The 24975-nt window shown below is 41.1% G+C and overlaps 4 protein-coding genes and 1 long non-coding RNA gene across 12 annotated transcripts in view; 2 read left to right on the top strand and 3 right to left on the bottom strand.

The window, feature by feature from the left end:
* Positions 1–37: 37 nt before the first annotated feature.
* slc19a3a (solute carrier family 19 member 3a) lies at positions 38–3669 on the bottom strand. Its single transcript, XM_037117754.1, has 7 exons — positions 3371–3669; positions 2504–2739; positions 1852–2416; positions 991–1069; positions 618–810; positions 372–513; positions 38–280 (listed from the first exon to the last, which is right to left on the bottom strand). Exons 1-7 carry the CDS (start codon positions 3515–3517, stop codon positions 131–133), a joined length of 1512 nt encoding a protein of 503 aa, XP_036973649.1. The 5' UTR covers positions 3518–3669; the 3' UTR covers positions 38–130.
* On the top strand, positions 2416–4111 carry LOC119030335. The gene is made up of 3 exons (XR_005078237.1): positions 2416–2700; positions 3386–3541; positions 3976–4111. It is a non-coding gene; the product is annotated as an uncharacterized LOC119030335 (long non-coding RNA).
* Positions 3752–8693, bottom strand: slc19a3b (solute carrier family 19 member 3b). Its single transcript, XM_037117767.1, has 8 exons — positions 8351–8693; positions 7996–8175; positions 7704–7869; positions 7247–7562; positions 6902–7053; positions 5257–5449; positions 4396–4537; positions 3752–4170 (listed from the first exon to the last, which is right to left on the bottom strand). Exons 1-8 carry the CDS (start codon positions 8498–8500, stop codon positions 4021–4023), a joined length of 1449 nt encoding a protein of 482 aa, XP_036973662.1. The 5' UTR covers positions 8501–8693; the 3' UTR covers positions 3752–4020.
* A 923-nt stretch (positions 8694–9616) lies between these two features.
* daw1 (dynein assembly factor with WDR repeat domains 1) lies at positions 9617–19851 on the top strand. Of its 4 annotated transcripts, none has more exons than XM_037086273.1 (13): positions 9617–9767; positions 9995–10067; positions 10550–10694; positions 11351–11409; positions 11511–11633; positions 11763–11862; positions 12110–12217; positions 12841–12947; positions 13101–13203; positions 13711–13825; positions 14367–14443; positions 18248–18410; positions 18530–19851. In XM_037086273.1, exons 1-13 carry the CDS (start codon positions 9728–9730, stop codon positions 18562–18564), a joined length of 1248 nt encoding a protein of 415 aa, XP_036942168.1. In that variant the 5' UTR covers positions 9617–9727; the 3' UTR covers positions 18565–19851. The 4 variants fall into 4 exon arrangements, 3 of the variants coding, with proteins under 3 accessions (XP_036942168.1, XP_036942159.1, XP_036942181.1); XM_037086264.1 differs by having other exon boundaries at positions 11348–11409; XM_037086286.1 differs by having other exon boundaries at positions 9701–9767; positions 9995–10071; positions 11348–11409.
* A 680-nt stretch (positions 19852–20531) lies between these two features.
* The window catches only part of LOC119012137 (SPHK1 interactor, AKAP domain containing), a 130271-nt gene continuing 125827 nt past the window's right edge, over positions 20532–24975 (bottom strand). For all 5 annotated transcript variants that reach the window (XM_037085658.1, XM_037085692.1, XM_037085676.1 and 2 more), the window contains 4 exons: positions 24089–24172; positions 22395–22444; positions 21734–21906; positions 20532–21058 (listed from right to left, as the gene is read on the bottom strand). In XM_037085658.1, the coding sequence (XP_036941553.1) occupies positions 20906–21058; positions 21734–21906; positions 22395–22444; positions 24089–24172 (460 nt within the window). In that variant the 3' untranslated portion in view covers positions 20532–20905. The remainder of the gene's footprint in view (positions 21059–21733; positions 21907–22394; positions 22445–24088; positions 24173–24975) is intronic.

The raw sequence follows: 24975 nt of genomic DNA, 5'->3' as shown, positions 1-24975 counted from the left end.
TTTTGTATATATATATATATATAAAAAAAAAATCATATTAACAATGTCGCAGCTCCTAATTTGAAGCTTTTTTTAATTCCAAAAAAATGGGGACCAATAGTACAGTGTCTCTGCATCACATTCCTAGAACTTAGAATTTGTGTTCAACAGAGTCTGGAGGTTCTGTTTTCTCTGGAGCCATGGAGTCTTTGCTTCTTCTCCGGGCTGTCCAAATGGTAAACAATCCCCGAAGTGAAAAGACAACGGCGATGAATGAGAAGTAGCTGGCATATATTGTGAACTGCAGAAAAAGGCATAACGTTTTGGTGACGAGTGGGCATGGAAACACTGCTGAAGATACAACTTGGCATTTTTCTGTTCAGACTGCTCACCTGTGGGATGATGCCCAGGCCCAGTCCTCTACTGTCGACCACAACAGAAGTGATGATCGTCTGTAGGGCCAATGCTCCAAAGCTGTTTGCCCCAAAAACCAGTGCGTATCTTTCCATTGTCAGATCTGCTGCAATCTGGAACCTAAAGAGAAGTGTTTGTACGTTAAAATGTTGTTTTTCCTCTTCTGCTTACAATAAAATTAGGTTGAATTCTTGGGGCAAAATAGCCTCGTAGAACACTCTTACATGGCTATTGTTATCAGCAGCATGTACAGGCCCTTGAAAACAACATAACTGATGTAGCAGATCCAGATGTTGCCAGTGAAGGTCATGAGGAAGAGCGCTGCTGACCCGAGTCCAGAGAAACCACCCAGGGCCAGCTCTCCCCACTGTTCCCATCTCACCTCAGTGAAGCCTATACCGTAGGCTGTTGCTGCACCTGCAGAACAAATTAATTTGGGATTATCATAGTACGGATGACTATGGAATAACCACTAAGGTTTGAGATGGGTCGCCAAAGGCTGTAAAGTCACATTTCCTCCTTAAACAAACATTCAACTTGAATTTGGTATAATAGTAGTATTTGATATGGCTGTCAAACTTATATGACAGTGCCTACCAAACAGGTTGGACACCGCCTCCACTCCTCCGTTGTAGATGCTGAAGTTTTGCGAAGGCTGCACATGCTCCCACAGCACCTGTGGTAATTTATAGAAAGTCATTACATGATTTTTTTACATTATTACAAATTATTATTTACAAAGTAAATGTAGCTTCTTTTTTTTTTCATCGATTAACCACAACATTAGAACCAACGACACGTGCAGTAAAATGACATTGATTGTCTCCTTACAATGCAGTGTGCTTCTCTAAAAACATTGGGTCCTGGCATTCATACTCATGCCACTTGAACATTCATCACCCACCCAAACATCATTGCAGACATATTACGCCCCCTAGCGGGACCCTCCTGATGGAGTGGGCCCACCCAGCAGGGCAAACACAGCTCTGCCACACAGCAAAAACTTCTCTGACCCAAAGTGGCTTCAACCTAGCCCCCAGTTCCCCACATCCCAGTCCGATCAAGCATTTATAGGTCTCCAATCCATGGGGGCCCTCCTGCTAATTGGCTTTGACCCGTAGAGGCATGGATACAGGGCTCTGGGGGTGTCCTGTTGTGTCTAGCACCAGGGCATCAGAATGGAATCTGGGGACTTTGGGGGCCTAGTCGATTACTTGAGCTCTTTGTAGCCAAATTCTGAGCAGTTTTTAGGGTGAGGCGGGTCGGCACTGTCCTGCTGTCGGAGGCCACTGGGATTGAGGAGTGCTGCTGCTACAAGGCGGTGTACTTGTTCTGAAATGGTGTTTGGGTTTTGGTGTCAAAGTGCCATCCACATGAATGCCACTCCCCGGCAGAACATTCACCTGTCAGGGGTTTTAATGTTGTTCTTGATTAGTGTGTGTTTCCTTTGCAGCTCACCTGCACATAGTTGACAGTCTGGTTGTAGCCACAGGTGGCCATTGCCCACCACATGGACCAGTAGAGCAGCTGTCTGGAGGAATAGCACTGACGGAAGTCCCTCCAAAGCTGGCAGAGGACTTTGCCACAGGTGTTCGTGCCAACTGACTCCCCAAGGTCCTCAACTTTAAGGCCTTTCTCATCAAGTCCTGTTCCTGCTTCATCCTCCATCTCACCTCTTGCCTCCGCATTTTCAACTCTTAGTCTTTCCTCGGAAACCTTTGATCCACTTGGGTGTTCTGTTGCATCCCCAGTCCCATCTACATGACCCTCTGCACCCTCTGTTGCTGTTTTCTGTCCAGTGTGTTTGCGGTGAAAGAACATGCTCTGCTGAGGCATTGGTAGGAGGCAGGAAGTGAGGAGAGCGATGGCGGTGAGAACTAGAGTAAATACCACAATGTTGTCGTAGGACATGAGGTCGAAGCTGACGAGCAGCTGGCCCAGCACAGAGCCCACTGTGTACCCCAGGAGCTGCACACTGCGGCTGTAAGAGGTGGCTTTCCGGTATCTCTTCAGATCCACCATACTGTAATGAAAAGCAAAATGTCATGTCTGTCCTAACAGTGCAGAATTTAACAAGTTAGTGTCCTCCTCCACCCTTTGAGTACATGACCTGTAGATGTAGGAGAAATAGGCCACCTCACTGGCTGTCACCACCCCGTAGAAGAACTGCATGGCCTGCATGGCGGGTACACTGTACATCCAGCGTAGCATCGCTGTGGTGACGAAGAGGCTGACGCACTGGAAAACCACCACAGGCTTGTAGCGCAGCCAGTCCGTCAGCAGGAACACCGGCACCAGCACAGACAGGTAGGAGTACGTCCACACTGGGAAAATTTGATTGTTTACCTGGTGAGGAAAAACAGAAAGAGACATGAACTATACGCTTCATAGCAATAAATCAAAGGTTGTTTTTTTTTAATGTTTTTTTCCCCCTGTGCATCAGCAAATTAGTTTGATTGATTATTTAACATGTAAATGTAGTTTCTATAAGTTCAAACATATTAGGTATTTTATGTTTCCTTGTTGAAGGATAAGAAAATTAAAACTCCATTCATTATCAGTCATTATCTACTCACACCCATGCAGATGGAATCTGGTTAAGTTTCAGAGTCCAGAAAGCAAACAGCCTAATTCACCTGAAATAGACGGCCTGTGTAATCTGCGGAAGCCCAGAGATCCCAAAATGAGTTCATTTAACATTATTGCCACCCTCAACGCATGGTCAACCTATACCATAAAAACACTTTGATATTTATTATTATTATTATTATTATGATTATTATTATTAATAGTAGTATTAACATTTTAAAACAAGTTCCTATCTACTTTAGTTGTTTTTGAGTTGTTTCTGCTGTGAAGCTCCACCTTGCTTTCCGTGGGCTTGTCCTTTACAGCCACAAAACTGCAAAGGCAAACTGAAATACTGTATATATTGTGAGCCATGATCGGTCTGGTTTATATAATCATATTGTCATACCTGCTCTGTTGTCAGATTCTTGTCCGGTCCTGTCAGGTATGGGATGAGGAAAGGCTCCAGGGGTTTAACTGTGCTGAAGAATCCATATATGCACAGCAGAGTTGTGGGATACCTCCAGTCTTCCCTCAACTTCTTGACTGCCTCCATCTTCAGCTCTGCTACTTCTTTCAGGTATGTGTCATTTGTGTCTACATATACACATATGTTTCTCGCCGGGCTATCCTTCCTTTGTAGCAAACAGCTAAAGTTGTCCAAGTGTTGAGCTCGGTTTGTCAATCAACAACCCGGTCAAAGAGCAGCAGCACCCTGGGGATGGTCCAGCTCTCATAAACGTGTCACAAATAAAACAGGCGACCAGACAAATCTCAGGACTTTATCTTTAATATACCTCACTAATCAGCAGTCATTGCAGCTGTTGTTGAGCTTCCGCAATAGATTCTTGTAGAGATATTGTAGAAAACACACATGGGTTTGTCAGCAGCTTAACTTAAAGGTCATGGCTGAATCTTTCAGCTCTATTTTGGAGGCAATATGATGCTGATTTTTACACTCATTAGACAAAAGGGTAATGCTGTTGAATGATTCATAATCATCTTATTCCCCAGGACCAAATGGAAGAGAACAAGACTATAACAGTTTGTTGACCTTGCTCAGAAGTGTTCAGCAGAGATCACCTCCACCCTTGGCTCTTCGTTGGTATCTGTGGGCTCTGGATTACGTTGAAATGTGCAGGCAGTGTAGCTCCCTCGGATCAGAAACAGCACCGAGATGACAGCATAGTAGCTTCCATAGACGATGAACTGCAGAGAAAGCCGATGTGAACATTTTACCCCTGCTAGGAAAACAGACCTCATCACAAATGTCTGCAGGCAACAGTGAACGATGACCACCAGGGGTCGCCCTGTCCTCACATGTTCTCGCTGTGTATGCTTCATTCACAGTGAATTCACCCAGAGTTGGTCAGTGTTAAATGTCTGTGTGCTGCCATGAAAATTGAAAATAGTTACAGAGTCATGCAGACACACCTGCGTCACAATGTCCAGTCCCAGTACAGCTTCATCCACGACTATGAAGGTTAAAATGGTCTGCAGCAGAAGGGCCACAAACGTGTTGATCCCAAATGTCAGAGCATAGCACTGCATGGAGAGGTTGGCCGCGATCTGAAACCTAAAATAACAAAGTGCTTATAATTTATGAGAGAACCACACTACATGGTTAGACTAGTATAGATATTTATAAGAAATGCAAAGTTAGTGTTTTCTGTTTGTTTTTTTTTATACCATTGTAAGGGTTTATGGGTTTGAGATGCTGGTTGGACAAAATAAGTAATTTGAACATTTGAACTGAAAGGCTCTTTCAGCACAGTGTTGTCTTGGTTTCCTCGGCTGCGTAAAGAATGAGGAAGCTGTGGCAGGCTTGGGATTGGAGGGGCAAGGGTGAAAAAAATAAAAAAGGGAACCACATGTATGCAGGAGGGCACCAACCTGCATAAAGTCGTGATATATTTATAGTGTAGAAGGAGCACTTCATTAGGCTTTGTTCACTGGAATGGGATCCTAGAGGGGACTTTATATGTTTTATCTGCCACAGGGGTATCCAAGAGGTCACCCTCACTGCATTTTTTTAGACATGGGGGTGATCAGACATATGGATTGCTGCTGAACACATTTTTATTGTATTTTGATATGCAATGCCCGTCCCCAGACCCCAAGCAGCACATACTCCCCATGCAGTGACTGTTTTTTGGCGGCACTGAATTTAGACCCTGATCCCTGCAGGGAGTTCCACCACAGCTCCCACTCTTTCGGGAATGTTCCTGCAGTGGACACACAGCTTAACACTGCAGAACAAAAGTTAGATTTCGAGAAATTCTGCAGTGCACTTACGTTGTGATGGTGATGAGAAACATGTAGCAGGACTTGAATATGACATAACCGCCATAGCACGCCCAGATACTGCTGGTGAATGCCATGAGAAAGACGGCACCTGTGGCTACAGCTGAGAACAACCCCAGTGCCAGCTCTCCCCACACGGTCCAGGTCACCTTGAGGTGGCCCACTGAGAAGGCTGCCGCAGCACCTGGCCCATGGCAGTGAAAGACAAAGGTGATTTATCTGTCATTCCAATGGACAACACCTTCGATGTGCATGTGCATTCTTGTTGTGATTCATCTACTAATCCTGACAGCAACATTTCATTCCGTGAGCGTTTGTATTGATGCTAACATGGCCCCAGAACAAAACCCTAATGTGCACACATGCCTTCCCTGGCCTCCACAGCACCTGCCCATTATGATGAACCACTTCCACCTGGCTGCTGGAATCAACTATCAGCAATAATCAGTGAACCCATTACCTCCTAACGCTATCTTCTTAATTGAAGCAATTAATCTTCTTCCTCTCAGGCTGAGGCTGGCTGAGAGTAGGCCAACAGGACCATGGTGCTGCCATTCCCTTATAAAATCAATACAAATTTTACATTCCATCAGGTATCCCACAGAGCCAAAAATGGCATGGTTGTTTCCTTTTAATTGTGACTTTTTATGGGACCATGTGCCATCAGACAGGGAAGCTTTTAATAACATTGTTAAATTTTTATTGTGGTCTATATAATGTGGTTGTGCTGCGATCCTCTGCCCCTCCCCTGGGTCATTTCCTGCTTCTGTAGTCCGAAAGCAACTTTCTCGTCTCTTTTCTTCTCTTTGATTTGTTAAATATGCTTTTGTGCACATTATTCTGGTTTTTGATAATGTCCACTATGTAATGCCATTTTAGCCAATAAATGAGTAAATTATCTTTAGATCCCAGAAGTTCTAAGAGCGATCTTTGGCATTTGTACTTGATACATGAGTTACTGATTGGTTGGTTTACAGTACTGGGTTGCTAATACTTGCAGCTAACTTCTGGGAACTATTGAAAGACTCCAAGTTTTGTCATTGCTTTAAAAAATAATCATCCATTGTAGTAAACAGAGATGATTCCACTCTCTCTAGATACTAACTGCCATAAAAAAAGGCTTTCTAGAGGATGGAAGAACAATAAGCTAAAGTTAGCCTGAATAAATGTTAAACAAATGTGTCATTGTTAAACAAAAGTCTGAAATAATGAAAAGTTTTGAAAAATATAGTGGTACTTTTATTGCCCCACTTATTTATTTTGAGAAATATTTCATGGGCATATCTTTTTAATGCATTTCATAAATATTGACAAAAATGGCATAAAAATGACCTACAGTGGCCATATTCATTGTAGTAATGGAGCATATGATCCAGTGCAATAGTGTGACTAGCTGATGTGCTTTTTTGGACAGTAATGGATATATAAAGCAGAGAAGAACAAGCCTTGGCTATACAGGATATATGATTATTTGATGGGGTTTGTTGATGTTAATAAAAATAGAGAATATTTCCAGACTTTCTCTACATGATGATACCAGATCAGACTGAGGTAGCTCAGATATAGGGACCTTTTTCTCTTTTACACGCATGCAAACACAAACGCACACACACACACACACACACACCAGTCTTACCCACAAGAGAGCACGCAGCCTCTACACCTCCGTTGTAGATGGACGATGTGGCAGATGGTTCTATATGGTCCCACAACAACTGGATGTAGTTGAAAACCTGCACATAGCCAGCAGTGGCCAGAGCCCACCACAGGGACCAGTAGATTAAACGCCTGCATGGTGGGCATAATTAAAATGCAGTATCATAATGATTGCAACTAGTAAGGCTTTAAATACTATATAATGACTTAATACCATGTGAATACATTTTACACATTAAACAATCATACAGGACAAAAGGCTCAGGAGATCTACATTCCAAGTGTAATGTGTATTGAAAAAAAATAAATGTGAAAAAGTAAATGCCTGGAAGAATACGACTCCCTGAAGCTTCGCCAAAGTAGATGGCCCGCGGAGGCCATGTTTTCCCCGCTGCACCAGCCAGTGCTGCCATCATGCTCCATCTTCTCTCTCTCCGAGCCAGCTCCGTCCTTATACACCACCGGTTCCTCAGGCCCATTCGGTCCCGGTGGCCCCCCCTGCTGGGACTGCAGGCCCCCAGCTGCAGCTTCTCTGCCTTTGAAGAACAGGCTCCTCTGGGGCATGGGCAGCCAGAAGGAGATGAGAAAAGCCATGCTTACAATCCCCAGGGTGATAGCATTGATGTAGAAGTAGTCCACTCCTGTTGATTAGAGCTCATCAGTGCTTGAGTTAGATGAGTGCAGTTCCTTTATAATCTTCTTTGCAGTGAATTTTGTTATGCCTTCACCTTAACGAGGAGAGAATATAGGGAACTCATTTATTATAGGCTAAGATACCCTACCCGCCAAGGAGATGAGAATTTGGCCCAGGCTGGCACCGAATGTATATCCAGCCAGCATGGCACTCCGCAGGTAACCAGTGGCTCTTTGGTAATTCTCAACCGGAATCACGCTGTAAATGTAGGAGAAGTAGGCCACCTCTGTGGACGTCACAACAGCATAGTTGACCTGTTGGTTGGATGGAACAGTTTTAAAAAGATTTCAGTCATTTTTTGCAGTGGGCCCAAAGTCGTCTGCATTATTTGAGAACTAAATGTTGGATTTTCAACAATTTTCAACTGTGTTTCAGTGGACCTGAAGGAAGGTCATAGCAGGCAGACCCGGGGCAAAGCAGAGCAGGATGTAGTTGGTGACCAGGAAGAGCCCCTGCAGCATAATGAGGGGTTTATACCTCAGGAAGTCAGTCAGGAGGAAAATAGGGAAAAGGAACGCCAGGTAGGAGTATGTCCAGATAGGGAACAGGTAGTTGGTCACCTGTGGGGAAACAACAAGCAACAGAGAACAAGATGCTGAACCAGGCATGCCTATCTCATCATCAACTGAAACTGAAGAGCAGTTGATCTCATAGAAGTACGGCTAATAAAAGACTCAAACTGTAAATTAATTCTATGTTAGCATAGAGGACTGTGTATGTGACTGCCATTCTTACCACTTCTTCAGAGATGTTCTTGTTTGGTCCAATTAAGTATGCTGTGAGGAAGGGCTCTGCTACCCTGCAGTTTGCAAAAAACCCATAGAGGGACAGGAGTGCAGTGGGATAAATCCAGCTGGAGGACTCCAGCTTGGCCCAACACGCCATGCTTTTACCTGAGAAGAATCTCCCAGGGATCTTCTTTGGTCTTTATTTCCAAGAGTGCTGCCTGAAAACCGTGGTCTTGGTTTTTAGTCTGACTACACGGCTCGTCCCTTAAATACAAGAGTGTTTCCCAGAGCTATCAGGAATAGTAGCTTAAACAACCACACAGTATCTTTGTGATCTGCACGTGCCTTCGTCAAAGTTTATTAGCGATAGACTTTGAACTGTTAGGAAACAGAGGGAAAGCTGAGAGTTGATGTAATGAGGCTTTCTCCAGTTACTAGCCTCTGCTAGATTATATCAAACAAGTGAACAAAGAGAGACATGTTATTGTTAAGCAGAGGTAAGAGTTCAGAAATAAGATGACTCCACTTCAGCAGCAAAGTTATTAGTAAATGGTTAATCATTTCTCAAAAAAGAAATGTCAACAGCCGTAAAAACAGTAATATTTAAATAGTAAAATATTAGAATTATTACTAAATAGAATTATTACTAAATTATATATATATATATATATATATATATATATATATATATATATATATATATATATATATATATATATATATATATATATATATATCTTAATATCTGTGTTATATCTTAAGCACAGGAAGCAGATAATTTGAGAATAATAATAATAATTTGAGATCATTTAAGAATATTTGTCTTTTTCCTTTTATAGCAATACTTTGGAGTTATAATGGAAGATAAGAAATATAAGGTTTTGTCGAATATTTCGTTTCTATTAAGTAAACCTTTCTCCTCAAATGGAAATGTATCAGAACACAACCCCTAACGGACGATTATTATGAAGAAACTTTATTTATTTTAAAATTCTCGAAAATGCATGAAAAAGAAAAGAGCAATGAAACTTCTGGACAGTACTGATGCCTTAGGATTATTAGAGGAAACGCCATAGCTTTTGATTGATTAGAACTGTTATGTTTTCATTTAATGTATCTTTATTTTTACTGTTTGTCTGTTGAAATATAATTTTGTTTACATTCTGCGCTCTGTTCTCTTCAGAGTCAAACACTGATGTATTATCTCCAATCTATTGCCTAATCTATTGTACAATTTCAAAATAAAAGCGGTGCCACCTGAGCGTTAAGGTTTTATCTTCGTGATACGCATGCGTCATTACTGCACGTGCCGCGAGTTTGTTGCCATAGCAACGCTTTGTTGATAGGTTATGTGAAGAAGCTAGCTAACCCAACACATGGAAACATGAAACTAAAGCGGTTCCTCCTCAGATATTATCCTCCAGGTAATACAAATAATTAAAATACGCAAAGGTGTCCCATCTGTAACGTCACTTCGTCTGAATGGAACTGTTGTAGAGGAAGGTTTTCAACTTTGACAACAACTTACATGCTAACGTTACTAGCTGCACCACTATGTTGGTTAATGTTAGCCGAGTGAATGCTAGTTCTGTTCAGTTTAGCCGACATGGATAGCCGCTCCTCGTTTAAATGTTTTTTTTTCTGCTATCAGGTATAATCCTGGAATATGACAAAGGAGGGCAGTTGAGGACCAAATCAATCGACCTTTTGGATTTGACTCCAGAGTGCGTGAGTTGTGTCATACATTGTTAAATGTATGAAGCTAGCCAACAGCCTAGTGGCTTTTTGATAAGTGTAATGTCATAAAACTCTATTGTGGGAGCAGGGTCATCTGTATTATTTTCTTGGTCTCTTAATACATATATATTAGGTAAGATTTTATAATATCTATGATATCATTAAGATAGACAATTATATATGATTCAAAACGGCAAAATCACAGTTAATTTAACTTTGTTTAACTGTTTAACTTTGTTGCAGTTGACAAGCAATGACGTGCTTTATAAATGACTTATTAGCAATTGTTTATTGGCAAGATCCTCATGATAATAAATGCTGTGTGGTCCGTTTATAAACGTTATTTGGATGAGTTGCAACTGATGTTTTTACCCTTTACAATTCCTAAATAAAAGTCATGTTATCATTTTTAAAAGTATCACCATCGGTCAGTCTGAGGTTTAAAAGTCACACTTTCCCCACCATGCAGAACAAACCCAGATGACCTGTTGGCAGAAATCAGCCAATCAGAGCCTCTGATCACAGGCTCCCGCGCTAATCAGGTTAAACAGCTGATCGTTCGACTTCAACAGAAACAGAAGCAGCAGGACCACCACAGGTTCTGTTTCATGAAGGTCAGAAATCAAACCGATACTGGTCGGTACTACTGGTGGATAATGAATCAGTCAGCACAGTGATAAGTATCTATAAAGTAGCTCTTGGTGAAGACATCCATTCATTTATTTTCTTTCTGTACAGCTGTGATTTTGGATGATAAAACATTTTGCAATATTAGCTTATTACAGCAGAACATTATAGTCTGTATAGTCTGTTTTTTGTTCATTGTTAACATTCTGTACATACGTGGAAAGTGATGAGTTTGACTAGTGAAATATGCCAGTGCTCAAAAGAGGCACTAGAGAGCAGCAGTGGTTAAGTTACAATTTTAAAAAAAATTAGAATCATGGTAACAGTCTGTCTTGTAACATGATACAGGTGCTGCATGAGTGTCTTAGCATCTTGAGGAATACACAAGACTTAATTTGTATGAGCTCAGGGTGGGTTAGGGGGCAGTAAGTCAGAGGATAGTCATGAAACTGGTGAGAGATTATTCTGCATAAAGAGAGAAAATCCTTCCACCACTGAAGAGCCAAGAGGGAGAGGTGTTCCCTTTACATCAAAGTCAGAAGAATTGTAAATGGGGTCATCTAAGATGAATGAAGTAAATAACAACACTGCCTTGGAGGTTATTTTTCCCAACCTCTTTCTGGTCTGTTTTTTTTTTAAGCAGGAGCTCAAGGCACACATACTGCCACTGACAAATGTTGCCTTTGACAAATCAGGGTCAAGGTAAGTTTATCTGCAACACACAAAAGTCTGGCACTCTGGAGTTGAGGAAAAGCTCTGTATTTTTGTCGTTGTTGTTTATTGTTCTCTCTAACACTCTGCAGATTTATCACTGGGAGCTATGACAGGACATGTAGGGTTTGGGACACAGCCTCAGGCAGAGAGCTGCACACGCTGGAGGGTCACAGAAACGTGGTGTATGCAATTACCTTCAACAACCCATATGGGTAATGAGCGTTGTCAGCAAAACCTGTACAGCAACTGAGAACATTGCTCTACATACTTAGGCTTTCAGAGAGGCTGTTCATCTTACAAATGACAGTTTCTTTGCTGTATTTGATCTTTCGGAAACTTAGAGACAAGATTGCCACCGGCTCTTTTGATAAGACCTGCAAACTGTGGTGTGCTGAGACGGGCAAATGTTTTCATACCTTTCGTGGACACATGGCAGAAATAGTAAGTATGACTCTAGTTAAGTGAAAACTATCATTTTTTTGTTTATTTTTAGCAGTGCTGCACAAGTGTTGCTTCATACACAATAGGCTGCTCTATAAAGGGCTTTAAAGTTAGGCCCAACTGAGCATTCAAATTGCATATATTAAAGCTTTTACTTTTGGTGTTACATACATAGCTTTGACAATAGCTTAGTCTTCCAAATCCCTTTTGGCTCTGTGTTAGAGTATTGTGTGGTTGTATTGTGTAGGTGTGCCTGGCGTTCAATCCCCAGAGTACACTGGTGGCCACAGGCAGCATGGATGCCACTGCCAAGCTGTGGGATGTGGAGACTGGGGAGGAGGTGGCCACTCTGACTGTGAGTTATCTTTTCCTTACTTACTATATCCCAATGCCTCTCTTTCTCCTTTTTCTCATACAACGCACATTCATTCATTAATAATGCATCACTTTTCATTCACTACTAAGAGTAATTACTCCTTAATTGAGTGTTGTTACTCCTGCTGATGGCTGGCACCTTTTCTACCCCACATTTCCACCCCTGATATGGTGGGAAAAGTAGCTGTAACTCTTTAATAATAACTCTCATAACCCCCTCTGAGGGAAGCAGTGTGCTCTCTTTGATGTACAAACTGCATGTGGGTTCGTGGTGTGACTGGTTGGTCGGCTGGCTCTGTCTCAGTCAGAAGCAACGCTTTGCAGCTCTTTCTGTTCTTTCGCTTCTTCACACCACGGAGAATCAATCAAGCTGACAGCCGTCAATTGAGCACAGAATCTCGAGCATATGCTTTATTTTTATTTATTCATATCAAGAATTCAACAGTCTACCCTTTAGGCTTAGGTGTGTATGTTTGTTTGAATAAATAATATTGGGTTGTTGATGTGCAGTTTCATCCATACAAGCGCATAGAAGGAGGGGGGGATTGAAAGAAAAAAGAAATGAGTCAGTGAGGGATCATGCTGTCTTTTGATTTCCTCCAGGGTCACACTGCAGAGGTCCTCTCTCTGTGCTTTAACACAGTGGGAAATCAGCTTGTCACTGGCTCCTTTGACCACACAGTTGCTATATGGGATGTTGCTTCAGGAAGGTCAGACATGGTCATTGTTATTGTAATGTGTGCATTGACGTGTGTGTCATCAGTTATACTATACGGTGCATGCATTGATTCGCACCTAAGCATTCTGCATACAGGAGTGCACTGACCGCTGTGTTTTCTCCTTTGTTTTGCTTTGTTTTTCAGACGCGTCCACACTCTGACTGGTCACAGGGGGGAAATCAGCAACGTTCAATTTAACTGGGATTGCTCTCTCATAGTCACAGGCTCCATGGACAAAACCTGCAAGGTGAACTGTCAATTGTGTTTGCTAGTCGGATGTTTTTTATTTCAATACATTTCAACAGGATAATTCTGCAAAAATGTCCCTTTACAGACTAGCAATGTATTTTTTGACTACAGCAATATAGTTTGTCATTTATTTAGCATTTTAAACTTGTCATTCATATCCACCCTCCTCCTTTTCACACTCTCCGTCTCTCTCCACCTCCTGTCTCTGAGGTCTCCATTATTTAAAGGAGCAAAAATTAAATCCTAATTCCTTAATTATGCCAAGATGAGTCATGCTCACAAGTAAGAATTATCCACCTTACTGCATTCCTCTGGGGGAGATGGTTAAAATAACGCCACATAATAAGGCTAACAGCTACATGCTAGTCTATTTCATGAGACTGCATATGTTTGTTTTGTTCACATGCATGTGTCTTAGTACATGTTTTCCGCCCATGTGTTATGTGTGTGTGTGTTTATAATAACGTCACTCAGATTGTTCTGTATCGTGTGTATGTATTTGCAGTTGTGGGAGACAGGCGGTGGGAAGTGTGTGGCCACCCTAGTTGGACACAAAGAAGAGGTGCTGGATGTGTGTTTTGATTTAAGTGGTCAGCTCATTGCCACTGCGTCTGCTGATGGTGAGACCAGCATGTCATTTACTTAATGACATACTTGTAAAGTTATGTTAGTTACACTGTTATAGTATTATGTGTCTATATATACAGTATACATATAAACAGTAGGTTGTACATACTGTAAACATATATAATAGTTAATGTTTTTTGGTGTACAGTGAATACTAGTTACCTTTTTTCATTTTTTATCCATAGGGTGATGTTTTAACAGTTTCCCTACTCCAGCATGCCTGATTCAAATAATCAGCTTGCCTGATAGCGACCCAGTCATTTGAATTAGGTGTGGTGAGACAGAAAATGTTTAAAACACGCAGGCCAGGGGGCCCCGAGGAGATTGAAAAATGCTGCACCATTTCATTTCTTATTTAGAATTTTATATTTGTACACATTTACACTTTTCCTTTTGATGACATGCCTGAGGTTTAGGTTAAAGCAACCTCGCCCCCCACAGTTTCTGAGTTGAACAACACTGACATAAATGCAGGTTAAAAAAAGAGTACAGTGCATGTACACCAACAGCCCTGCCTGCTCCTCTTTCTGTCAGGTACAGCGCGAGTGTTCAGTGCAAACACACATCAGTGTCTCATGACCCTAGAGGGCCATGATGGAGAGATCTCCAAGGTAAGTCACATGACTCGAAATGGCTTTTCTGCCATAGCCTGTGAAAAGTTGTTTTATGTCACCAGAGAGAGCCAAAGTCTCACCCCATCTGTTGCTAGTTTTTGTTTTACGAGCCTCTGTTCTGTAATACAATTTTGTATTAAGTTTTTTATTATTATTTCTTTTATTTGAACAGGGACAGTGCACGATAAAATATTAACTCTGTATATAACAAGGAGAGGTGCACTTCAGCGGGTTTTAGCAAATTGCTATTTTCCATCCATAGTCCCTGGGCAGGTAGATGGAACATACAATAAATTAAAAAGAGTTACTTAAGTCACAGTTGTGAGTTGTCAGTTACAAAGTTTTGAATACACACATTCCCACAATGTGTGTATTGCTGCTTTTTGAATAGAACCTGAGTGTATATTTTCTCTGTGATAAACTCAATTATTATGTTACATATAAAATTCTAACACCTTCTCAGATTAACAAAGATATAACAAGGAACCTTCAAGATTAGTGCAGCTGTGTCTGTCTAAGGCTATCAAGCGCTGTATGGTCACAAACCATTGCACATGTCAGCTTTTTAAAGCCATACATTGTATAATGAAGGCTGATGGAGCAGAGAGCAGCACAAAAGTGAGTCACAACATACGTTTTCTAGACTATTTCAACAGAATTTTTTATTTGTTATTTATGGATAGGAAATGACTAGGAAACAGCAGGGACCACATTTACTTCCTCTCAAACTTGTAACTCAATGGACAGGATAACAGATAGTTTGATTTTAGTTATGAATATTGCAGATTTTTTAAAACTTTAATCTGACCATCATTTCCCAGACATGTTTGGGTGTAAGTGGCCATGAGGCAAAACCACAAGTTAACGGACACACCAGGCTACAAGCAGGTGTGAAAGGGGTTTGTGATTTTGGTGAACATGGTGGATGTTACTTAATCTCTGTATCTGCTGGGCAGTGCCGTAAATAGGATGTCGCTCTGTGCTTGCCTTGTTAACATGGCATAAACTGTGATGCTGAAGTGTTGGGACAGGAGTCCAGGCTTCGGGCTGTTTTGTGCTCCCTGTGTCACATGGTAAAGCTCAGCAAGTAGGACACGGGACTGTAGTGACGCTTCCGTTGATCTGACTAATTGAATCTTTGGGCTCCAAACTATATGTCAGTATTCTCTCCATGAGAAATTACAAATACCATCTGTCATCTTTGACCCTACAGTAAGTGAGCGTGCTTTGACCTCGTGTTATTAACCTTTTAGCTCAGAGCACCAAATGTTGTTCCCATGCCATCACATGTAGTCACACACCCTCAAAAAGAGCCTTTAACCCAGTGTAACAAGGCTTTTAGTCCAGCAAACACACACACTGTTATAGGCGTTAGTGTTTTTTGACCTCGCACTGACCTTGTACTCTAACACGAGTGATTTTAACCATTAACTATTCTCCAGGTGTTTTGCTCTGCACAAGTGTGTGTATGTCCTGCAGGCTCTTTCTGCCTGGGTTTCTGTGTACAAGGGGCTGGGAAGTTACATCTGTTTACTGACACATATCAGGCAGGCAGTCAGTCAGTCATAAATAGGCTGGATGGAGGATCATTCCAGAGGATTATGACACTAATCTCTGCCTAACAGGACACCTCTTCCCCTCCTCTCCATGCTTCTTAACCATGACCATGATTTTCTTTTTTTTCCCTCCATCGGTCTCTCTTCCTGTTACTCTCGCTGGATGCTTTTGCTTTTATTTTTAAATGTGTCTCAGAATGCCATCTCTACGTAATTCACCGTTCAGCTTCTTCATGTTATAATTCTGTGAAATATGAATGGTAACCTGTTAATGACTGATTCTTAAGACCTTGAATGCACATTTCTACCTTGTACATCATTTCATGTGAAGAATCCACAAGGCCTTTTGCCTTCAAATATTTTGTCCCCGCTGGAAGGAAAAATCCTTTCTAACTCGGTCACTCCATTAGCTTTATTCTTGTGCTGAATGCCAGTGTAACGTTTGCACACAAGATTTTTCATAATCCAAGTGTCACATTATTGTGAAATGTGTGGAGCACACTGACAGCACAGTGTTTCAAAGCTGAAGAGAAAAGATGACTGAGTAAATGGCACATTTGCAGTGCCTGGTAGAAAAGCGTGTGTTAATATTACGCTAAGTACCTAACACAGCTACAAATTACAATTACTTTTAATATTGATAAGTCTGTCAAATATTTTAACAATTCATTCATTTTCTTGTGAAAAATGACAAAGAAAAACTGAGGTCCTTATATATAGAAGCTGGAACTAGCACATTTTTTCAGTTTTTGTTTGAAAAATGACTGGAACACGTTTTTGATTTTCGAAATACTCTGTGACCAGTCAATTAATCAAGTAGTCATTACAGACCTAGTATGTAACCCACAATATTTACCAATCTTGGCTTTGCAGATGTTTAATACAAGACTTGAGGATTTTGTTCTTCTACAAACAAGATGGCAAAGTTTAAACAATCTCATAGCTAAATACATGCGTATCTCTCACAATTTATTTCTCAATTTGGAGATATGATAGAGTAGATTACAGTTTTGAATTTAGCTAGCTCTTATTAAAAACAACACATATACGTTTTTTTAAAAAGACAGTCACATTTTTGGATAATGACTGCTTGAGGCAGACCTGCAAAGTGTAAAACCATCACAATGTCTCCCATTGGACTGTGAGCCACTGTTTTGAGGGACTGAGTTTAGCATTATGGTATTTTGGAGCCAGAAGTGACCATGATTGTACGAGAGGGTGGAGGGAGTTACCATACTGACTGGATCTGACTGAGAACCCCAGGAAGTGTTGTGGTAGCGACTTGTCAATCGCAAGGTAGCCAGTCCTTGAAGCATATCCTGCTTCACTGTCTATTTTATTCCAAAATGTTCCATAATTTGCTAAATGAACCTTATGCTGTGTTGAAGAAGAACTGAAGCAAGTGATTGAGACTATAAACTTGTAAGGAAAGTGTGTCAACAAAGCGAGAGATGTTGGGGCATTTTCTCATAGGCTTACATACAATCAGACTTCTTTTTGAAACCAGGGAAGTCACCCGTTAAGAATATGGTACCTTGGGTTATGCATCCATCAACAGCACACATTAGAAAATTAATCAGTTTTAGTATGTATGCTTACAACTTTGAATGTAGATAATTTCGACATAAAACATGTAACATAAAATTAGGGCACAGCTTTAGTCTCTTTTTTTTTTCCCTTTTCGTCCATTTAAATCTGTTATTATTCCATCTCCGTACCTGCCAGTGCTCGCACTCTCATCTTCTTCCGCCAGTCTTCTATCTTTGTCAGTTCTCTTGTCAGTTTCCATTTCCTTTCTAGGGTCGCTCCTTGGTGCTCAGTTTAGAGTTTTAATAAAAACACACTTTACTTTCATGGCCATCTAGAGCCAGCTTCATTTAATCATCTCTGCCTTTACCTCACTGTTGGGATATAAACCCATTCAGGGAATGATAACCCCGGGATCTAACACAATCAGCCTCAGCGATGATTTACATAATACTCAACTGGAAAAACTCTTCACTGTGTGGCACCACTGGTGCCTTGATCCCCACTGAGTATTTAAAGTTGAATGGCCGCTGTGGAATAATGCTGCTGAGGTGGTGATGCTGCTCTAAACTCACTCATTTTCACCCTGCCTTTGTCATTTCAGTCACCTCTGACATAATCTCTTTTTCAGCAGTCTCCCTCCTGCCCACTTTATCACTTATGTAGCGCACACTCATCCACCTCTGAATAAGACCAGCACTCCTGTCTCTCTTGGTAGATCTGTTTCAGCCCCCAGGGCAGCAGGGTCCTAACTGCCAGCTCAGACAAGACAGCTCGTCTGTGGGATGTTCAGTCAGGTGTCTGCCTTCAAGTTCTGGAGGGACACACTGACGAGATCTTCTCCTGTGTTTTCAACTATGAGGGCGACACCATCATTACAGGTAAACACTTTCCACAAACACACACACAGTGTCAAAATATAGCTTTGAGCAGCTCCTCTCCAGCCCTAAGAAATGCTTAGCTGCACATTTAACATGTTTGTATTTGTGCTCTCCTGCAGGTAGCAAGGATAACACATGTCGGGTCTGGTACTGACCCTTCCCTCGTCCATGTCGAAGCTCAGGCAGACATGTCAAAGACACAATGATCAATTCTAGTCGAGCATGTATGACCCACTATCAAAAAAACCTGCGGTCATGGTGAAGTAAAAGTCATTAAAAGGTTGTGAGTTGTGGACCGTCGCTGATTATATAAGTTGTCTCTCTTATGTGTGCCTCATGTTACTGAATCTCACTTCGTACTGGGCTTGACCAGTCAACTCATAAAAATGTCAATAGTTTGTACTCTCTGTAATAGTTAAGGGTTAGGGTTTAACAAAGGCTTTGATGCAGAGAATATTGTGACATTATACATTTTTACAGCTAGTTTGGAGCTAAAGCCACAAGACATTAGCTCAGCTTGGCACATTTAGCTTGACTCTGTCCAAGGTAAAAAAAAAAAAACAAAAAAAAAGCAGCTGTTGTTAACATGCTGCATGGTAACAGAACATTGTGTTGAAAATTAAACAAACAGGCGCAGTAGATTTTAAACTTTAGACCAGGCCTATTCAGTCACTTTTTTTGGAGGGGTCAGATTTGAAATATATGTGCTTGACAACAGATAATCGAAGGGCCATATACAGGGTCTGCCTTAGAGAAGGTGACAGTACAGTAGCTGTTTAGCATGCTATGCATGCTCAGCTAATCATTTTCTGGCTCCAGCTTCCAAGTTAACTCGTGGTCTCAATCCTCTCATCTAAGACACTAAGTAAGCCTATTTCCTTAAATGTGGGCTAAGTTCTTGAAAGCTTATAGGAGTAACAGTGTCTGAACATTATTAGTTAGGAGAAATGGTTCTATGCAAAGAAAGTGTGAGCTAGACTCAACTTTCTGAGCTTTAAACAACCCAAATTTAATTGAATTTCAATACAGCATGCTGCAGTTCTGAAACATTTGCATTTAATAATATTCATCCACTAGCTTCTGTGTAAATGTTTGCCTTCCCTCATCTTCAAGAGCCCATTATTAGCTAACAAAGTTAAGCTGGTATTTTTGTTCCCACTGCCTACTGCATTAAGCAGCATTCTCTGAAAGCACAAAACACAATGATGAATGTTTGTTTAGCAGCTTCCGAGCTGGTGTTCAACTGTCGTGAATTTGCGTCTCACTGCATCTGTGACATACATACCTTTCTAATTCTGATGTGGATAAATATTCTACGAAACAATGTTCACTTGGCTTTCAGTGGAATGTTACGAATGAACAAGTCTGCTTGTTTTTCACATCACATAAATTTATTGATGTCAAAAGATAAATACATTCAGTTCTACCATGACAGAGTTTACAGCTGAGTCGTGTGATTTTTCTTCTTTTTTTTTTTCCCAATGCTGATGTAACACTAGAGTACCACTAAGTAGAGAAATAAACAGACCAAATTCACATACAAATTCTACATTACAAACCTTACTCTGTCTTCCTGACATAGGAAAAGCTAAAGAGAGCAGTCCACTACTCCAAGGTGCAGCAGTTCCAAATCTACAGTATATACAGTACAGCTATCCAAAATAATCAGTTCTCAAGTAACATTAACAAGATAACACACTTACTTTGAACTGAATTTCAAGGTCACAACAGAGGTGGTATGTTGGCCAATGTACACAACAAAGATATGAGCAATGTTACTTAAGCAAATGTGCACTTCTAAGTGGCTCTCATAAGAAAGTGATCAAGCTTTTTCTGGGCTTACATTTCCATAGATAGCCTCTTTTACAAAGTAGTTTTGATACAAAAGGTTTGAACGTGTTGAGCTGTGGGGAGAATTTCACCTGATTTGTCCTATCCTCTATTGGTACTTTGCCTTGTGTGTTCATTTTGGAATAAATAAATAAATAAATAAACACATCATTTGGTTGTGAGAATCTGTAAATATATATATATATATATATATATATATATATATATATATATATATATATATATATATATATATATATATATATATATATATATATATATAATATCTTTTTTTTATATATATCATCTGGAGCAGTTAAAACCTGCTGACTATAATCTCTTGAAGGCTAGTTCATTCCCATCAGGAATGTCCAACCCATACACCTACAGTTTGCTCTGTGTTAGCTTGTGTCTCACTCAAGAGGTGAAAATAAAAACATGCTTTCATTAAAGGGAGACTGGTCCTTTCATGGCTGCAAACAAGACAGAAAAAAACACAACTGTATGAATTTCTCAAGTATGCTGATCACATTTGTGCTCTCAGCTTGCGGTAGGAGACACTCGGTGCGATGACGGGATGGGGCAAAAAGTTGGGAGCATGTCAGGAGCGGGAGCGGACGAGTGAGCATGTGTGTCTGTTTGCAGTATGAGGAGGTTGGCTGGCTCTACATGGTCTCCAACAGCCAGTCAAACAGGCTGGACAGAGAGCGGCCCTCCTCTTCCTCTTTCTCGCGTAGCTTACAGAACTGAACCACAGCGCTGAACAAGTCCGCAATTCGCCACGCCTTCTGAGACATCAGATGGATCACCCTCTGGAACTGAGAGAAGACGCACATATTGAATAGATAAACACATGCTCATCAGTGGCACGCTGCTGTCAAATAAATACAGTAAGTGTAAATGCATTTTTCCCCAAAAATATTCTAAATGTTGAAATATTAGTTAATAGTTGGTGGTGGGTCAAATTGTTTACAAAAAGATTTATTAGGACTGACCAATATGCATATCGTATTGTGTTTTTTTGATGGATATTGTGAAATGAGTAACATTTTCAGTGGCAACAGTAATTTTTGCATTTCATTTTCACTGGGTACAATCTTAAAATGGTGTGATTTTTGAAACCCTGCACTTAGATCTGTAGGCTCAGGCTTCATTTCAGCACCAAGATAATGGTGCTGTATGTTGTGACATGACCATTATCAAAAGAAAATTAAGAGTTGGATATCCCACTTGGCCATATTGCAATTTCATATTATTTCAATTAATTATTCAGCCCTAATACGTGCATTTACAGGCTCAATATATTAAATTGTATCACTTACAGGCCAAGAAAATAAATAGAGGATTTATTCATTTGTGCATGTGTGGGGTGGACTTAGGTATCTCTAAAATGTTGTTTACCGCCCTGCAACAGAGTTAAAATATTCAGAGAAAGCCATACAACCAGTAGCATTTGAGTGCTGTTATATTTTTGGTATGACAGTTGTCCCCACCTTCGCAACCCTTTTCTCTTTGGACTTCCTGAAGTAGAGAGCAGGAAGGCCCAGCTCGGAGGCAGCGATCCACTGCAGGGCCACTCTCAGCTCCGAGTCCACACTCTCTGGCTCCAGGTCGCAGTTCACTACCAGCAACACCCTGAGGTCACTACTGCCCTCTGTGGTCCTCCCTGGAAAAGTCAAAGGTAACAGGACAGATTGTAGTAGGAGAGGAGGGCGTCCCTGCATTACCGTGCTTGAACTATGTTATCCTCAAAGAGCATCAAAGCATCGTAGGACCGTGGGGCCAAACCTTGTCATGCAATCACACAATACGCTCAGCTTCATAAAATAGGAATATCCTGGGCTCAGCTTTGCTTTGAGATAATCTTTGTTGAATTGTAAGTCATTTTAAACAAAGATGAACTTAGTGTTGATACACTTCTGGAACGATGAGCCCCTTTTAATTTATTTATGACCATCCTTATTTCAGAGAGGAGAATTCTATTAAAAGGACATCCATCTGAGGGATTAATCACTCAGACACAGCACATACTGCACCTCGAGTTACTGAGGAGCTCTTGGTGAGTGGACAGATGATAGAGGATAGAGCTGACAAAGGAGGTGAATAAGGATTTGATAACACAGAGATGACATAAGAATCCATCACTACACTTACCAAAGACATTCTCCTTGGTTCCTGCCAGATGGCCTTTCTCTGTCTCCTCGCTGTCAGGAAGAAAGTCACAGTAACATACAGTTTTAGATTAAAGGGACAGTTCAGCCAAGAATCAAAAATGCGTTTTTTTTTTCTCTTACCTTCAGAGCTATTTATCCGTCTAGGTAAATCTTGTTGTGATATGAGTTCCAGAGTTTTGTTAAAAACCTCTGTGGGGATGTCTGCCTTCTCTCAAATTTCATTTGACTAGTGGCACTTGGCTTGTGGTGTTTGAAGAGACAAAAAAAAAAAAAAAAAAGCATTTGCAAAACTCAACTGCAACGTCTCTTTCCAGAAATCATGACCCAGTTACCCAAGATTATCCGCAGACCTCATCCATGCCACTCTAAGTGGCGATACGGTTGACGGGTTTCGTTCGAAATAAATAAACTACTTCCTACATGACACTGCTCACAACAAGGTGTGTAGATTATCCTGGGTAACTGGGTCATGATCTCTGGAAAGAGACTTTGCTTGGGGGTTTTTCAATTTTGCGGCGCTTTGAGCACCACAAGCCGAGCGCCAGCTAGCTCTGTCATATTCGAGAGAAGGCAGACCTGTCTCACAACAGAAATGGTCTAGATGGGTAAACAGCATCACAGGTAAGCCAGGTTTCACCAGCCAAAGGACTGGAAGCAGGGGGAAAGGCTAGCCTGTCTCTGTCTACCAACACCTCTAAAGGTCATCAATCAACAAGTGAATGCGTGGATTTTCTAAAATGTCAATTACTATTTACTATTCCTTTAATGTTAAGTATATATTATAGGGGAGAATATGTACTGTGAAAGCCTTTTCACATCAAGCATCGATTTTCCTGCCAAAAATGTGTACAGAAATGTATATATATATATATATTAAAAAAAAAAAAAAGATTTGAAGGGTTTTTATCAACGTATGCAGAACATTCACCCAGGGGAAAATATACAGATGGATCTCAATGTCAGTGGATTTTTCGCCAGTAGAAATATACATTTGACTAATTTCAGCTGATTTCCAGGTCAAAATGGGAGAAAACATTATATACAGCATACCATATGTATGTATCACCACAAACGACTACCTCAGTAAAAAAAAAAAAAAAAGTCAAGGACAATATATAGCTTGAGATGGCCCTGCAGCTGGGATACAAAAATGGTGATACCTGATATTCACTTGCTAACATCACATGTTGGTCACACAAAGGGGCTAGCCGCAATTGCTTGCATTAGCATCAAATTAAGGGTCCAGAGGGAATTTATCAGGCCTCATTCACCAGTTGCATGTTGATCTTCCATACTGCTCTGCATCGCATTTTTCACTGGTGGGAAACGGCTTTCCATCTGTATGTGTTTATAAACTTTACAGTTGAGATGCATGAAATACATAGAATAGTAGAGAAGAAGTGCTGCAGGCTGGAGAGTCTTTTATGTCGCGAATATTTTTATCCATGCCAGAGTGACAATAGAATATGTAATTAGCTATAATCTGTCATGTGCATGAGTGTTCGTCCGGCAGCCTGTCACAGTCACCTGATTGCTGCGCTCTGGGTGAGAAAATGAGAAAAAGTAATATACCGTCTTCTTACATATTAGGGAAAAAAAAAAGTCATTTATGAGCATCAGAGTGACACATTAATGAGAAATGTTTCAAGGCTGGCCTGCGACACTGACAGTTACCTGATTACTGTGCTCTGAGTGGGCACGTCGGAGAAAGCATCCAAGTCTGCCATACCCAGGCTGGATGCGCTGCTGGTCCCGTTCCTGTTAACCAATAGAAAAAAAAAAAAAAAAAGAAACCCAAAAGATAGCGTCATCCGCGTGTTGTCTCAAGACATCCGACATGATCGCTGACTTGTGAAGAGAACAATAACCAGGCGCAGCGATGCAGGTCATGTTGTTCATTATCTAGTGATTAACATATAAATAGCAGCTGCTGCAGCAGAGTTGGACGCTCAAGGTGGGAGAGCTGGTGATTTTTTTTGTCCAGCAGCAAGCCTGTCTGAATATGAGGATGAAGAGATTTGGAGGTAGTTTAGGCGGGTAGGGTGGACAGGCAGGGCTGGCAGCCGTGCCCTTGTGTCACAACATGGATCGAGGCATGAGGTGGAGATAAAGTAAGCAGGTAGATGGAGAGGTTGCAAGGAGCAGAGGGTGTTGAGGTGGTGCAGTAAACTACTCTTGCAGCTGATGAAGCAAAAGGCTCGTATTCTATATTGCTGCCACACTGAACACACCCTTACATATCTATTTAATGTGTCGTTAGAAGTAAATGTCATTAAATATGCAGTTCACAATGCTTACTCTTGGTGTCACAGCATATAAATTGTTGAACGCAGGTCAATGGCTAGAAGTGACTCCAGGCTTTTGGGTAAAAGTTGAAAAAGTTGGTGTGCTTGGCTAAAAGGAATGAGAATTTGATGAAGCAGGGAATGGTGTAGCAAATGTTCGGAACTAGAGGCCTTTGATGTGAGAGGACATACTGTACCACTGCAGCCTACGACTAGGGTGGCTGTGCATGGGGTGCAGGCAGGGTCTAGCCCCGTATGCGAGCCATGGAGGGCGCT

The sequence above is a fragment of the Acanthopagrus latus genome, chromosome 2 (genome assembly GCF_904848185.1).
Source record: "Acanthopagrus latus isolate v.2019 chromosome 2, fAcaLat1.1, whole genome shotgun sequence".
Taxonomy (NCBI): Eukaryota; Metazoa; Chordata; class Actinopteri; order Spariformes; family Sparidae; genus Acanthopagrus; species Acanthopagrus latus.
Note: the sequence above shows the minus strand (reverse complement) of the source record. Positions and strands in the feature narration are given on the sequence as shown.

Bases quoted from the DNA above. Each gene is read 5' to 3' on its own strand.
- slc19a3a (XM_037117754.1), bottom strand. From the start codon at position 3,517: ATGGAGGCAGTCAAGAAGTTGAGGGAAGACTGGAGGTATCCCACAACT. The intron at 1,070-1,851 runs GTGAGCTGCAAA...AAATTACCACAG, and splicing joins AGACTGTCAACTATGTGCAG to GTGCTGTGGGAGCATGTGCA. The intron at 514-617 runs GTAAGAGTGTTC...ACTTCTCTTTAG, and splicing joins CTGCTGATAACAATAGCCAT to GTTCCAGATTGCAGCAGATC.
- slc19a3b (XM_037117767.1), bottom strand. From the start codon at position 8,500: ATGGCGTGTTGGGCCAAGCTGGAGTCCTCCAGCTGGATTTATCCCACT. The intron at 7,563-7,703 runs GTAGGGTATCTT...TCTAATCAACAG, and splicing joins AATTCTCATCTCCTTGGCGG to GAGTGGACTACTTCTACATC. The intron at 4,171-4,395 runs GTGTGTCTGCAT...CTTTCTCTGCAG, and splicing joins GACTGGACATTGTGACGCAG to TTCATCGTCTATGGAAGCTA.
- daw1 (XM_037086264.1), top strand. From the start codon at position 9,728: ATGAAACTAAAGCGGTTCCTCCTCAGATATTATCCTCCAG. The intron at 9,768-9,994 runs GTAATACAAATA...TTCTGCTATCAG, and splicing joins CCTCAGATATTATCCTCCAG to GTATAATCCTGGAATATGAC. The intron at 10,068-10,549 runs GTGCGTGAGTTG...CCCACCATGCAG, and splicing joins CTTTTGGATTTGACTCCAGA to AACAAACCCAGATGACCTGT.